Source organism: Thalassophryne amazonica, chromosome 4 (genome assembly GCF_902500255.1).
Source record: "Thalassophryne amazonica chromosome 4, fThaAma1.1, whole genome shotgun sequence".
NCBI classification, from domain to species: domain Eukaryota; kingdom Metazoa; phylum Chordata; class Actinopteri; order Batrachoidiformes; family Batrachoididae; genus Thalassophryne; species Thalassophryne amazonica.
This window is the reverse complement of record NC_047106.1, coordinates 25875403-25889769: the sequence shown is the minus strand read 5'-3', so window position 1 is coordinate 25889769 and position 14367 is coordinate 25875403. Positions and strand designations below refer to the sequence as shown.

General features: G+C 40.8%; 1 protein-coding gene across 3 annotated transcripts in view; it reads right to left on the bottom strand.

Annotated features, from left to right (window-relative positions):
- Positions 1–3213: 3213 nt before the first annotated feature.
- Positions 3214–14367, bottom strand: part of kmt2a (lysine (K)-specific methyltransferase 2A) — a 152918-nt gene continuing 141764 nt past the window's right edge. For all 3 annotated transcript variants that reach the window (XM_034169284.1, XM_034169286.1, XM_034169285.1), the window contains exons 32-34: positions 13061–13141; positions 5063–5192; positions 3214–4972 (exon numbers count right to left, since the gene is read on the bottom strand). In XM_034169284.1, coding sequence (XP_034025175.1) covers positions 4697–4972; positions 5063–5192; positions 13061–13141 — 487 coding nt within the window. In that variant the 3' untranslated portion in view covers positions 3214–4696. The remainder of the gene's footprint in view (positions 4973–5062; positions 5193–13060; positions 13142–14367) is intronic.

Genomic DNA, 14367 nt, shown 5'->3' with positions numbered 1-14367 from the left:
TCATGACATGGCTACGCAAGAATGGTTTAAAAAAATAGTTTCCCAATTAAACAGGCAAGACACAAAAACGGGTAAAGGAGACATGTTTATTATTTAAACTATCACTTAAATAAAAAAGTGCATAGAAAATAAACATGATTAGAAACTTTTCTTTTTACACTTATTTACAACTTTGTTTCCTAATTATACATTCAACCAAGTAGATTGTGGTTTATTTTTTCCACTGTGGTGGTTTTCCTTCATTTTGTTGATGCTTATTGAAAGAACACTGAACTGTTGAAATCGTGAATACCATTATTACAGAGAGCAGGCGGAAACCCATAAGACAAAGGTATATTCAAGGCAGAAGAAAAGAGCCTGTTTGTGAACCAACATCCACCTTTTCGGCACGATACACCTTCCCTCTGATAATGTCTATACACAAGAAACAATCAGAAAATTACAGATACATGTTAAGTACTTGTCCAGCCGCGCCCAAACCTCGACCGGTAGAATAACAACTCAGGGTGGATGCTGCTCAAAATAAATAAATTAAACGTTTTCATCAGCATTATGACTTTCTATAAAACAGTACATGATAAGTACAACCAAAGCTTGGGAGGAAGGAAGTAATCTGGGAGACATGGGAGGCTCCAAAATGAAACATCATCTGGGCGTGGACTTTAAATTCCTGCTCAGCCTCCACGAACCAGATTCTAATTTATACCACATCAAGTAAGCTAAGAGTCCCTGTTGTAACGTACACACAAAAAAAAAAAACCATAAAGACGACCACTACAACAACCAGGGAACAAAAATGAAAATGAATTAAAAACAAAACAAAAACGGCTGACCTCAAGAAGTTCACAACCACATGAACACAGTTACGTATCGCATCACGTAAAAAAAACCAAAAAAACAAAACAAAACAAAAAAAACAAACAAAACAAAAGTTCCTGTCCAGAAAGAAAAGTAAACTGCAATGTTCCTTTTGGTAAAAGAACATTCACAGGCACAGCAAACTGGTACTGGATATCAATATACAAAAGAATGATGCACGTTAGTTTTATCTGATAGTACTGTAACACAAAACCATTATAGAGTACATTGAAACATTGCCATTAACCATTATAAATCTGCTGATTTGCTACTGTAACTAAGTTTGTCTGTCCATTCCATATATTGTATAGATACTAAAGTACAAGAAATTACTATGCATGTTCCCGTTTTATATTGTTATGTATTTATACTATAATTACAGATAATGGCGGAGAAGGGCCACTGTTGTGGCGCGGTAAAATGAAGTAAAAAAAAAGAAACAACAGAGACCTTATTGTGTTTACAAACGGCAAAATAAATGACTTATTGTTCACTCCAACCCTGAAAATGTAGGCGTGAGTCTCAAGAAGCCAGTCGCATGCACAGCCCTTAGCATCCGCTATCACCGACGCTACTATTAACCACTAACCCAGTAAAGCCTGTTGTCCAGTAGCTGCTGACAGGTCGGTTTGCTTCCGGTGCTAAAAACAAAATGCTGATTCTGAGGTCGTAAATCTCTACGCCATCCAAATCCGCCAAATGGGAAGTGAATGCAGCTGGCGGAGCCAATGTGGCGATGTGGACAAGGAATATACATTCATTGTTGATCTTAGCAGCAGAACTCAGCGAGCCCAGTGTGGGTACAGCTTGACTACCAGAAGATCCATAGCCCAGGTTACGAGAAGGAAAGGGCTGCTGGGACGGTCCCTGCCTTCACTTTGTTGCAAAATAAAACGTCAAGTGCACTTTGCTAAAACCTCGATGCAATCTTCAGGGGTCCTTAAGATCAAATACTGACTGATTTTGTTTCTGTTAATTCCGCTTTGTGAAACTGTCGGTGCTCATGGATTCTGCACACGTTCAGTTCTCTTACATTGAATTTACAGAAATTTACACCAATTGTGTTATGGTTCTCAAATGGCTCTGTACTGTATCTGTAAAACCACTGATGAGTGTTCAAACACATTTGTGTTTGAACCATTGTGACGGAAAAGTAACATGTATCATCACAGCTCCAGAAGTTGCCCCTTCTGTGCTGTTATTTTTGGTTCAACACAGGAACCAACTAGATTCTGAACGAAGACCTTCTGAGTCAAAGTTTTCTGAACAAGGGCTGTAAATATTGTGTTCATTGTCATGACAACAGCACGGTACAGCAGTGGTCAACATACTTCAATCACAGCAAGAGAGTCTTGGGTTTGATTCCTGACCAAAGTCTAGTTTCTTTGTATGGCGTTTGCCTGTTCTTGTGTCTGTGACTGCTCCTAGTGGATAGAATGTGTATGACAGGTAATTAAAATGGATTTAAGTTAAAATTTATCTTGAGACATGACTACAAACACAAACTAATTATTGATCAACTAATTATTATAGCTCTACTCACAATGGTTCCAAATTACGTTTGTGAACCAGAATGGAACATTGTTCTCAGACGACAGCATCAAAGTGCAAATGCCTGCAACGAAGCTGGAGCTCCTGCTAACGGCTTTTAAGTGATATCAAAGTGGGTATGAATGCGGACAACAAAAATAAACGGACACCAAGATAATTCACCTTCCTAACAAACAGTCGTAATTTTGTTCCATCTGGGACAAAAAAGGCTTGGAAGTTATAAGAGGCAACTGAGGCAAACGTAAAGAGACTGAATAAAATGAACCGAAACATGATTCTTAAACACCTGTGAGCACTGGCTAGTGTGTATTTTAAACATTTTATTTGTCCAAGTTTTGGCTCAGTGGAGATACAGTATGAAAAATGAAGGCACCTCTCGTCATAGACCAGGTCTGCAGAGGGACAACAATCTACAGGGAAAACTCAATTCAGAACTCCTGCTGGATTTTGTACAAGCAGAAGGTTGATGTATTGCCATTCAAAGCCAGTGGGCAGCTGCTGGCACGTGGTCCCATGGATGAAAAAAAATATATATTTCTGATATAACGGACTGTGAGACACTCGGTCTCAGTGTGATATGGCGCAGAGACAATAAGGCTGGAGGGAAGGGGACGTCTGCTTTTAAAAACGTATCCACAATCTCAAGGCTCAAGTGCATAATAAGTCACATGACTTCCAGCTAAAAGTGGAACACTGAAAACCATCAGCTCTGACCAAACGGCCCGGAATAAAGAGCTACTGGTGGACTGAGCTCAACGGGACCGAGCCACAGACCAGTGGTCAGTCTTTGGAATTAAAAAATAAAATAAAATAAAAATGAAAGTAAAATAAAATTATGAAAAAAAGTAAAACCATTTAAAAGGCAGCGGGTTACAAAACATAGAGACCAAGCATTAGTGTTTGTAAACCTCTATTTCCTACAAAAGGCAATAAAATAAATAAAATTTTAAAAAAATATAAATACCATCATTAAGTGCTCTTCACTAATGAGTGCTTTTTACATCTTTTTTTTTTTGTAAAAAAAATATACATTATTTACATTTGTTTTTAAAATGAAGCAGAATATTTCCCTGTCCATAATAAATAGACAGATAACAGACGATATTTAACAGCATACAAATACAAACACGATCTGTCTTTATATTACAAGAGGCCAATAAGAAAACACGCTTTATGAAAATTTAACAGAACGGGCTGACGTTTGGTTCTTTCTGCTGTCAGAATTTGGAACGTGAAGACCAAGGTAACGTAAACACCAAAACGTGTTTGGAGAACAGCAGCGTACCTGAAACTCTTCTGTTTATGCTTCTGCGACTCTTTCAATGATAAATCAATGATAAATATTTCTAGTAAAGCACACGTACCATCGTCCCTCCGCTGTCAGTCCACCAGGATCTCTAGCTGCCTCACTTTCTCAGGTCAGAGGGTTAAACCCATCAACAACTCAGAAGAGTTAAAAAAAAAATACGATTGGTATCAGCCTGAATAAGAACCAAAAATTCTTGATTTTTTTTTACAAAATCTACAATCCTCTCATTTCCATCCATCATGTTGTACTTTCTGTGGCCACAACGCCCCTAGTGTTTCCACCTGCACAATATCCTATTTTCAGTGTCGACTGTATACACCGGCAAGCTTGTTCTTCCAAAAGGAAAAGTTCCAGTCAATCACAACAGTTCTGAAGGCATCAGGGCACATTCAGACAGGGAGACGTGCATCAATAAAAATCTATACAACTTTTTCCATTCTTCTTCTGTAGTAAAATCACTGTTCAAATCCATTCGACAAATTGCACTTTGGTGTAAACGAACCAATTTGATCTTTTGTTCTCAACTCTGGGCTGCAACTACGTCAGAGATGTGACATTATCTTCATATAAAAATAAGGAGTGTGGGCCAGCATATAAATTATAAATGGTAACCGCATGTTGTCGGAAAATAAAGGTTAATTTAACTGCAGTGCTGTGAAGGCTTTAACCGTTTCACCCTCTTCCCTTTGGAGGCGGAACTCTTTCCAAGCCACATTTAAATGAAAGGAGTCATGATATGTCTGAATTTCTACAAATGGCTCCTCATCCAGAATGGCCCTTTCTGCAGATACAGTGTGACACTCCCCGATAAAACAGCTTCTGCCGTGTTCTGCCAGGACCAGCAGGAGAAACATCAGCAGAAGCCCCATGACAGGCTGCGGAGCCACAGCACACCCTCTGTAGGGGTGGGGGGCGCCCGCCACACCGCACAGGAATACAATAACCCCCAAGAGCTTGGTTAGAGCTTGGTTACGAGTATTAATTGAGAAACTTGCGACACTTCTTTGCGCCACAGTTGCAGGGCAGCTTGCTGCTGGCGTCCTCGATGGGGAACTTGTAGTCGTACGTAAGCTCTTCGCCGCAGCAGATACGCCGAGATGCAAAGATGACGATGTGCTTCTGGCCATCCACGGTAATGACCCGTGAGTAGCAGTTGGGCTCGCAGGAGTGGTTGATGAAGCGTGCAGCATTGCCATGTACCGTGGCATCTACCACTTCATAGTCATCGATGCGGAACATGTAACAGCCGATCCCCTTTGAGGAACATAAGACGGACGTTTCATGTTCAGCACTCAAGATAAAACTGAATCAGTCTCGAACTCGAGATTCCTGTCTCTTACTCACCTTGCCGTCATAGTATTTTTCCCGTTTGTCAGTGAGCACAGAGCGAATCACGTTGCCGGAGTATTCAATGACCATGTCGCCGGCATCTATGGTTTTCTTGCAGAACAGACCTCGGCCATGAATGGGAGACCTGTGGAGTGATTTGTAGAAAAGCCACAACAGTGTCAATCACTTTGTACTGTTATGCAAAATTACACATCATACTGTTTGGCAATCATTACATTTATACCTTTATTCCTGTAGGTTGACTTATTTTTTGGGGGTTAAACATTTAATTATGAGCTACTGAGTCAACAGTACTTTATCAAAATGTAAATTGAAGTTGATGACGGACCTTTTTGTAAAACTAAACTGATTTAGGTTGACTGGATAGGAATATTCAGGGGTGGTGGCCAAGTGGTTCGTACACTTGGTTTCAGTGCGGAGGTTCTCAGCTCAAACCCCACCTCTGCCACATGTCTCCGTGTAATGTGGAGTTGCGTCAGGAGGGCAACCGGAATAAAACTTGTGCCAAATCAACATTCAGATTCACCTCGGATTTGCTGTGGTAACTTCGAGTGCAAACAAGGGAGGAGCCGAAGGGATTTACTTTTGGACAGAAATGTGAGGCAGATTACAACATGTGCTGTACAATTATGTCACAAATATTGATCTTGGTGAAATGAGACACAAATACAGCAGCTCAACTCAAGCATGTTCAAAACTTCTGTGATATGACCTGTGCTGTAGTTCTAATATTTCATCATAATGTGCATTGTGTGGTGTTACATACATGTTACTACAAGCAGAGAGATAAATGGTAAATGGACTGCATTTATATAGCGCTTTTCCATCTGCATCAGACGCTCAAAAGCGTTTTACAATTATGCCTCACATTCACCCCGATGCCAGGGTGCTGCCATACACGGTGCTCACTAGACACCGGGAGCAATAAGGGATTAAAGGCCTTGCCCAAGGGCCCTTAGTGATTTTCCAGTCAGGCAGGGATTTGAACCCATGATCTTCTGGACTCAAGCCCAACACCTTAACCACTAGACCATCACCTCCCCTACATAAAGGGGTACACAGATGTCCACAGACACGCACGCACACACACAGCAAAACAGAAGCAGCAAAGTGATGACACATTAACTAACTAAAGCATGATGATACACTATCCCATGGCCAAAGTCCACCCGTATGCCAGAAAGAATTTGTGAGGCGGAGATGCATATTTCTACTGTTGAAATTCCAAATAAGAGTAGTTGGGGGGGGGGGGGGGGGGGGGGGGGGGGGGGGTACTGCTGCTGCTGCACACCTTCGAAGGAGCTGGATTCCAGCGTGCACACACAGAGTAACCGTAGTAGCCAAAGAGAAGACAAAGGAAAAATTTGAAAACTGCACAAAAAAACCAATCGTATGACAGGGGTGCAGCATATAATTCCTTCCACAGTCTGGACACTGTATTTTTTCAGAGTATAAGTCACACCAGAGTATAAGGCACAATCCCAGTACCCCCCCGTTTGCTCTTCCTTCCATTACGCACATTTGAAGTCGCACCTTTATTCTATATGTGGTACTTATTCTTAAAAAAGTTTCACTGGGGGCGAATTTAAGAACAGACAGGAACTCAGTGCACACCACATGTGCACGTGTTACTTAACACAAGACTTAAAAAATAAAGAACAAGGATGGCCAAATAAATGTGTACTTGAAACATACTGAATGTTATCTGGTGCAGTTTGGACAACAAAAACATCAGATGGACACGGATGGAGAAGTGAACAGTGGATTTTTACAGGAAGCCCTCAGCTTGTGGTGTGTGCCATAAGGACTTTTAAATTAAAAAAGAGCAAGATGGACAAATAAATGTGCAATGGAGCAATGAAGCAAAAGCAACATTTGTTGCAGTTCTGGCTGAGAACGCAGACGGGCGCAGCTTGACGTTTGCTTTCGAGTGGGTTGCCAGGTCTGCGCTTTATAAGATGGCCTGAGTAAGCCGTTTCATCCCGTTTTTGCAAGTTTTCTGGATCATGGGGTATCATAATAAAATGGTGTGCTATGGAATAGGGGTATTAAATGGAGTATGGGGGCATAGGAAGTAGATGGATGGATAGTGAGTATGTGATTTTTCTGTATATAAGTCGCACCTGGGGTATAAATTGCAGGACCTCTGATTTATAATCCGAAAAATACAGAAATATGTGTGCCTGAAATAAAGACTTTGGCAGCACGAGCCAAGTCACCGATAAATGAGATGTGCTGGTTCCGATGAATGATTCCTCGCAAAACAAAATCTACTCTGTGCTCAGTAAATGTATTTTCATGTTTGTTACTATCCACATAAACACCCAAAAGTACTACGTGCCGTGTTATTTCCTATCTCAAGTCTCTGTGTGCTTGGCAATTTGGCACAGCGCAGATGTTTATCGTATGCAAACAAACAAATCAAATGGGGGGAATATTTCTATATTTTATACACACAGGAGCTTTTTGAGTACTGACTAAAAAGTGGCCTTGTTACATATTCACTTCCCCATCACTCGAGCTCTGCACTGCACAGTTCCTGTTTCTCTGTAGTGTGTGCACTGTGCTCTGCCCTTCTTCTGAAATACCTCAACCTTATCGCAAATCTGGGTCTGTTAGTGAAGCTTGGGGCTAGTAGCCGGCGAGCACCTTAGTATTTCTTGTGTTCTCCTGTTGATTAATGCTGACGAATTATAACTTATGTGTAGGTTTTCTGGCCGACTGATTCTGTTTTCTTTTTCTCTCTGTCCAAGATGTGGCTGGATTCACGTACTGGACTGGAGTGATTTTCTGTGGCAGACACGGACGGACTCAGCTGCAGGAACAGATCCAACAAGTGGCTCGATGAAACCCCCCCCAACCCCATCCACCTGGACTGGACGTCTGTATGGACTCTCATCAATTGTTGCTGTTGTGTTTCTGTATGTTCTGTTGTGTTCTTTACTACTGTCAGCCTGTGTGCTTGCGCTGGGGGTTCATAAGGTCTAAACCTTACTTGGTGAGCACCTGAGGCAACTTTGTTGTGAATTTGGCGTATATAAATGAAATAAATTGAAAATAAATGAATACGCTTGATATGGTATGCATTATGTTGAGAAGACATTACTGGATCATACAACCCCTGGCAAAATTATGGATCATCACCCTGTAAATTTTCATCCCCAAAACTAACACCGCATCAAATCAGATCTGCTCATTAGTCTGCATCTAAAAAGGAGTGATCACACCTTGGAGAGCTGTTGCACCAAGTGGACTGACATGAATCATGGCTCCAACATGAGAGATGTCAATTGAAACAACGGAGAGGATTATCAAACTCTTAAAGAGGGTAAATCATCACGCAATGTTGCAAAGATGTTGGTTGTTCACAGTCAGCTGTGTCTAAACTCTGGACCAAATACAAACAACATGGGAAGGTTTGTAAAGGCAACATACTGGTAGACCAAGGAAGACATCAAAGTGTCAAGACAGAAAACATTAAAGCAATATGTCTCAAAAATCGAAAATGCACAACAAAACAAATGAGGAACGAATGGGAGGAAACTGGAGTCAACGTCTGTGAGTGAACTGTAAGAAACTGCCTAAAGGAAATGGGATTTACATACAGAAAAGCTAAACGAAAGCCATCATTAACACCTAAATAGAAAAAACAAGGTTACATGGGGCTAAGGAAAAGCAATCATGGACTGTGGATGACTGGATGAAAGTCATATTCAGTGATGAATCTCGAATCTGCATTGGGCAAGGTGATGATGCTGGAACTTTTGTATGGTGCCGTTCCAATAAGATTTATAAAGATGACTGCCTGAAGAGAACATGTAAATTTCCACAGTCATTGATGATATGGGGCTGCATGTCAGGTAAAGGCACTGGGGAGATGGCTGTCATTACATCATCAATAAATGCACAAGTTTACGCTGATATTTTGGACACTTTTCTTATCCCATCAATTGAAAGGATGTTTGGGGATAATGAAATCATTTTTCAAGATGATAATGCATCTTGCCATAGAGCAAAAACTGTGAAACATTCCCTTGCAAAAAGGACACATAGGGTCAATGTCATGGCCTGCAAATAGTCCGGATCTTAATCCAAGTGAAAATCTTTGGTGGAAGTTGAAGAAAATGGTCCATGACAAGGCTCCAACCTGCAAAGCTGATCTGGCAACAGCAATCAGAGAAAGTTGGAGCCAGATTGATGAAGAGTACTGTTTGTCACTCATTAAGTCCATGCCTCAGAGACTGCAAGCTGTTATAAAAGCCAGAGGTGGTGCAACAAAATACTAGTGATGTGTTGGAGCGTTCTTTTGTTTTTCATGATTCCATAATTTTTTCCTCAGAATTGAGTGATTCCATATTTTTTTCCCTCTGCTTGGTCTAAAAAACTAACCGTTACTGACTGCCACAATTTTTTTTCCTGATTTCTTATAGTGTTTCTTAAAGCCAGAAAGTTGCCATTTGAAATGACTTTAGTTTTGTGTCATGTCTGTGATCTGCTTTTTTTCTACAAAATTAAACAACTGAATGAACATCCTCCGAGGCCAGTGAATCCATAATTTTTGCCAGGGGTTGTATGATCGCGTAGACCACACGTCAAACTCAAGGTCCGCGGGCCAAATGTGGACCGCGACATCATTTTATCTGACCCGTTAGAACGTGATAGATGCATGATTGTCTTAACATACATTTTTGCTGCTTTAAAGCATGCATTGACATAAACTACATCTCCCACAATGCATTTTGACTGTTACCTGCCAAGGTACTGATGGCATCTGGTCACCACTAGACTGCAAGCAAAGTCACGTCAAGGCAATTTGGAATTGAGAAATCTCCACACATTAACCTCAACAAGTGCAAGAAGAGAAAAACTGATGCACAAGGAAGGCAGTTTCACGAACGATGGGAGAACGAATACAAATGATGCAGCAGTGAAAGAAAGTTTTATTGTGGCTGAAGAAATCAACCAAGCTTCGAAGTCTTTTTCAGAGGGTGCATTTTTGAAGCAGCGCATGCTAAAGGTGTGTGAGCAGGTGTGTCCCGACCAGATACAGAATATTCAAAATGTCACACGAGTTAAGGAATTGGAAAATAAAGGACCTCCTGAATCCACCTTGGAATGGCAAATGAACCTAATTTATATAGTGCTTTTCCATCTGCATCAGACGCTCAAAGCGCTTTACAATTATGCCTCACATTCACCCTGATGTGCGGGTGCTGCCATACAAGGCGCTCACTACACACCGGGAGCAACTTGGGGATGAAAGACCTTGCCCAAAGGCCCTTAGTGATTATTCAGTCAGGCTGGGATTTGAACCGAGGATCTTCTGGTCTCAACCCCAAAGCCTAACCACTAGACCATCACCTCCCCATATAAGTAGGCGGTGCTGCAGATTTCCAATTCAACAGAATTTGCCTCCTGGAGCAGAGTTGTGAATGGTATCAAGTCCTTTTTGCAGGAGACAGAGTTGGTGAAGCAGGCCACACCCCGAACAGGGCAGTCACCACATTACGAGCAATACCCCTACCAGTTACATTGGACGTGTGAAAGATTTCAAACCAAAACCCCTTCATGGAGGGACAGCTCCAAAACGTGTGTGTAAGCTGCAGTGGCCTGACAGCATTGTTCAGGGGACACGGTGTCAAACACTTGTGGAATCCGAGCTTTAGTATAGTGAGCTTGATGCAGAATTTGGCAACGAAATTGTGCCTAGCACAGATTGAAGAGCTGTGTGCCCTTTTTAAGACCTCCCTCCAAACTGCCATGGCGGGTCTTTATGTAAGAGGTCAGGAATGAGAGGAACAGTAGTAGCCAATAAACCCATATTAATAAGTATGTCTGGTTTTATATTGCAAACTGTTGTTCTTTTTTACTTTCACTTTTGATTCTCTGTGTGCTTCTTACCCTGTGTGCTGCTATACAATGCTGCTGGAACCTCAATTTCCCAGCAATTTGGAATTCAGTGTTTTTAAGGCCCAGTGGTACTCGCTGAAAAAACTCTAATTGTTATGTGCATAGATCAGAAAAATGCAAACAACTATGAAACGCACCCACCAAAAAAACCTTCATTCAATTAAATAAACAACTGCAAAAATATTTCACTGTACAAAAATAAACTGTGGAACCTAAGAACTTTGCAAAAATGGCACATGATAAACACAGTGTGTGAGATTCATGGCTGCACTTAAGGTGCGTTTACAAATAGGCAGGACGTGTTACGAATGTCATATTTACATCATTCTTGGCACATTCCTGACATTCTTGATGTGACTTAACGCACCTGAATAGGTTTCTTAATAGTGCGTGTTGGTGCGTGATATTCGTGATTTTCATGGAGCATTTTTTTTGGCTGTCAAAAAAATCTTCCACAAATGTCACGGACCACCCTCATTTCGCCTCATGTCATGGAGGTCGCAACTGAGTATGGTGATCCATCTTGATTAGTGATGATCCTTAATAGAGCGTGACCGTGTTCTTCTCTGATGTGCGCACAATTAAACCCTGCTGCACCGCATTCAGTTTCATTGCTGCAGTATGCTGAAGAAGGACAGAGACGCCAAGTTAGCTAAAAGTCTTGTTCCAATGCTCATCAGCATGTTCCTGCAGGTGTTCCACCTGCTGCTGCATGTGTCTGATGTTTGGGAAAATGAGCGAGACCAGAGCCGTGTGGAGCCACACATCTGGCTCTCTCTGTCTCCTCCTCCTCTCTGCACCACTCCATGGCACAGAGCCCAACAAAGCATTCAGTCACAAAGATCTTCTGGTGTGGATTTTAATTTTGACAGAACTTAACGATGCGGAACATCATTCTTGACTGTGCATAATGGTTCATGATAATTCTCCAGCACATGTGCCATTAATCGTAAACACCGTGGTAACAGGTTGCAGCAGTTCCTGAGGACACCTGATGCCTCTGCCCCGAATAATCATCACATTCGTGATCAGCGGCCAAGAATGCATACTCGTGGCATTTGTGACATGCCGTCGTTATGTGTAACACAGCATATCTGACACAATAATTATATAGAATAAAAACAGAGTTATTTCATCATTACTGCCTACCAAAAATAAACAAGGTTGGGTAGGATTACTTTGAAATGTAATCCAAAAGTAATCAGATTACAAGTAATCCAAATGTAAGTACATACATACATGTAATCCGCATGTATTCTTTCAAAGAAATCCAACCTTGAAAATAAACTAAACATTAACTACAACAAAAGGAGGCTAAAGATTGAGATCAACAAGCTGAAACTCACCATAACATTGAACTACACCCAGGGGGGTTCTTCAACCACCCTAGGTCTCAGCCAGGTTTGACGGTGTTTACCTTTATTTTGATGGCTCGCACTCAAGCTTTCTTCTCTTCCCTCCACCCTCCCCTCCTCTCTCATCTGTCACTCTCAGTCTGTGCTTGCATCTCACCTCCACTCCTCTCCTTTTCTCCTCAACCCCGTGTTCTTTAACTCCGGAGTTTTGGAGGAAAATGGCTCTATATTAGGTTACGTGTCTCATGCCTTGCAGCTGTCTTGTGTTTTAGGCAGCGCCATGTTTTCTGTAGCTAACGTGTGACTGATTCAATGAAATATGTGCAATTTAAATTTAAAAGTACTCAGAGATGGGATCTTGTTAATGAGCAGAGCGCTGTGAGATGCACCTAAATGATTTCTGATTTATAATTTAATGGATAAGTAGTGTTATTTTTCCATTATTTTGTCTGTGTTATTCTTCATTGGAGCTATGTAGTAAAAAAACAAACAAACAAAAAAACAAACAAAAATGAAAACTAACAAAAACAACATTCTAGTCTGGCTGCGTGTCAGGCGTATATTACTTAACAAGGGAAACACTGTGTAAGATTCATACTTTATCACTAAGGTAACAAAAACCAAGCAGGACCGTTTACTTCACATCCAGCACCTTTCTTGTGCAACTGTTCTTTACCATGAATAATTTCTATTTTAGATGAGACAAGTGAAGCGCAACAAATCTAACCTGTAAACGCCGACAGTTTCCTTGGAGGTGGCCTTAAGTTGTTTGAACCTTGTCGCCAGTGGTTGTTCTATCGCGATACGTCTGCAACAGTATGACAAAAGAGTGTTACAACTGCAATATGTTTACAGTGACAACTTCATATGTGACCAAATGTTATAATGGAACAGCTAACACTCCATTTTGCATACTTAATTTGAAACTATAAATACTCATCAAAAACATAAACGCAACATATTTTTGTTATTTGTCGTGCATTAAAGTAAAATATTTTTCTATGTACACAAGAGACTTATTTTTCTCAAATTATATTAACAAGTTTGTTAAAATCAGTGTTAGTGAGCCCTTCACATTTGCCAAGATTATCCATCTGGAAGGTGTGGCATTAAACAGCATGATTATTGTACAGGTGTGCCTTGGACTCGTCCGAATAAAAACCCACTCTAAAAATGAGCAGTTTAACACAACACAATGCCACAAGTTTTGAGGACGCATGTATTTGGCACGCTGAATGCAAGAAAGTTGTTTCAAGTGAATGTTCATCTCATGACCATAAGTCCCTCACAGCTGCAGATTACATGTAAGCCACACCTAGCTTCTTCACCTCATTAAGATCTTTTTTTCTTGCACAATTTATTGTTTTTTTATTGTGACCACTTTAAGGCACATCTGTGCAATAACCATCTTCTTTGAACAGCATCTTGTTATGCCACACCTTCCAGGTGAATATTCGGGTTACACTGGTCAACACTTTTTTTTTTTTTGCATGGAGTATTTCAGCAGATTTTGGGTAATTTGAGGGCTCTGAATCTGAATCCGATGCTAGTTTTTGTAAATCACATCACGTTTTGAGATATGAAAAACATAATTCTCATATCAAGCATTGAAGCAAAAGCTGCAGTCTCACACACCTCCTCTGCACCATAAACTTTATTACGGTTCTTGTTCACATTTCGCAAACCTGGTTTAAAAACTATGCTTTTGAAGCTGCTTTTGTGCATGATTGGTGGCGTCAAACTCGTGAGTGAATGGGCAACTTTTTTGTAATCTGTCAATAGGGAACATGCAGATTGCAAAAAAACATGATGTGATACAGGAAATCTGAGCTTAGATTTGGATTCACCACCCCAAAATTACCCTAAATCAGTTCTCAAAGTCCATGGAAGAACATTTGTTTTTGACCAGTGTTATTGAGACAAAGATGAAGTGCTAACTAACATGGAATTTAACAAAATTGTGGACACATCTAGAGGGAAATAAACCTTTTGAGTGCATAGAAAATTGTAGATTTTTTTCTTTTTACTTTAACC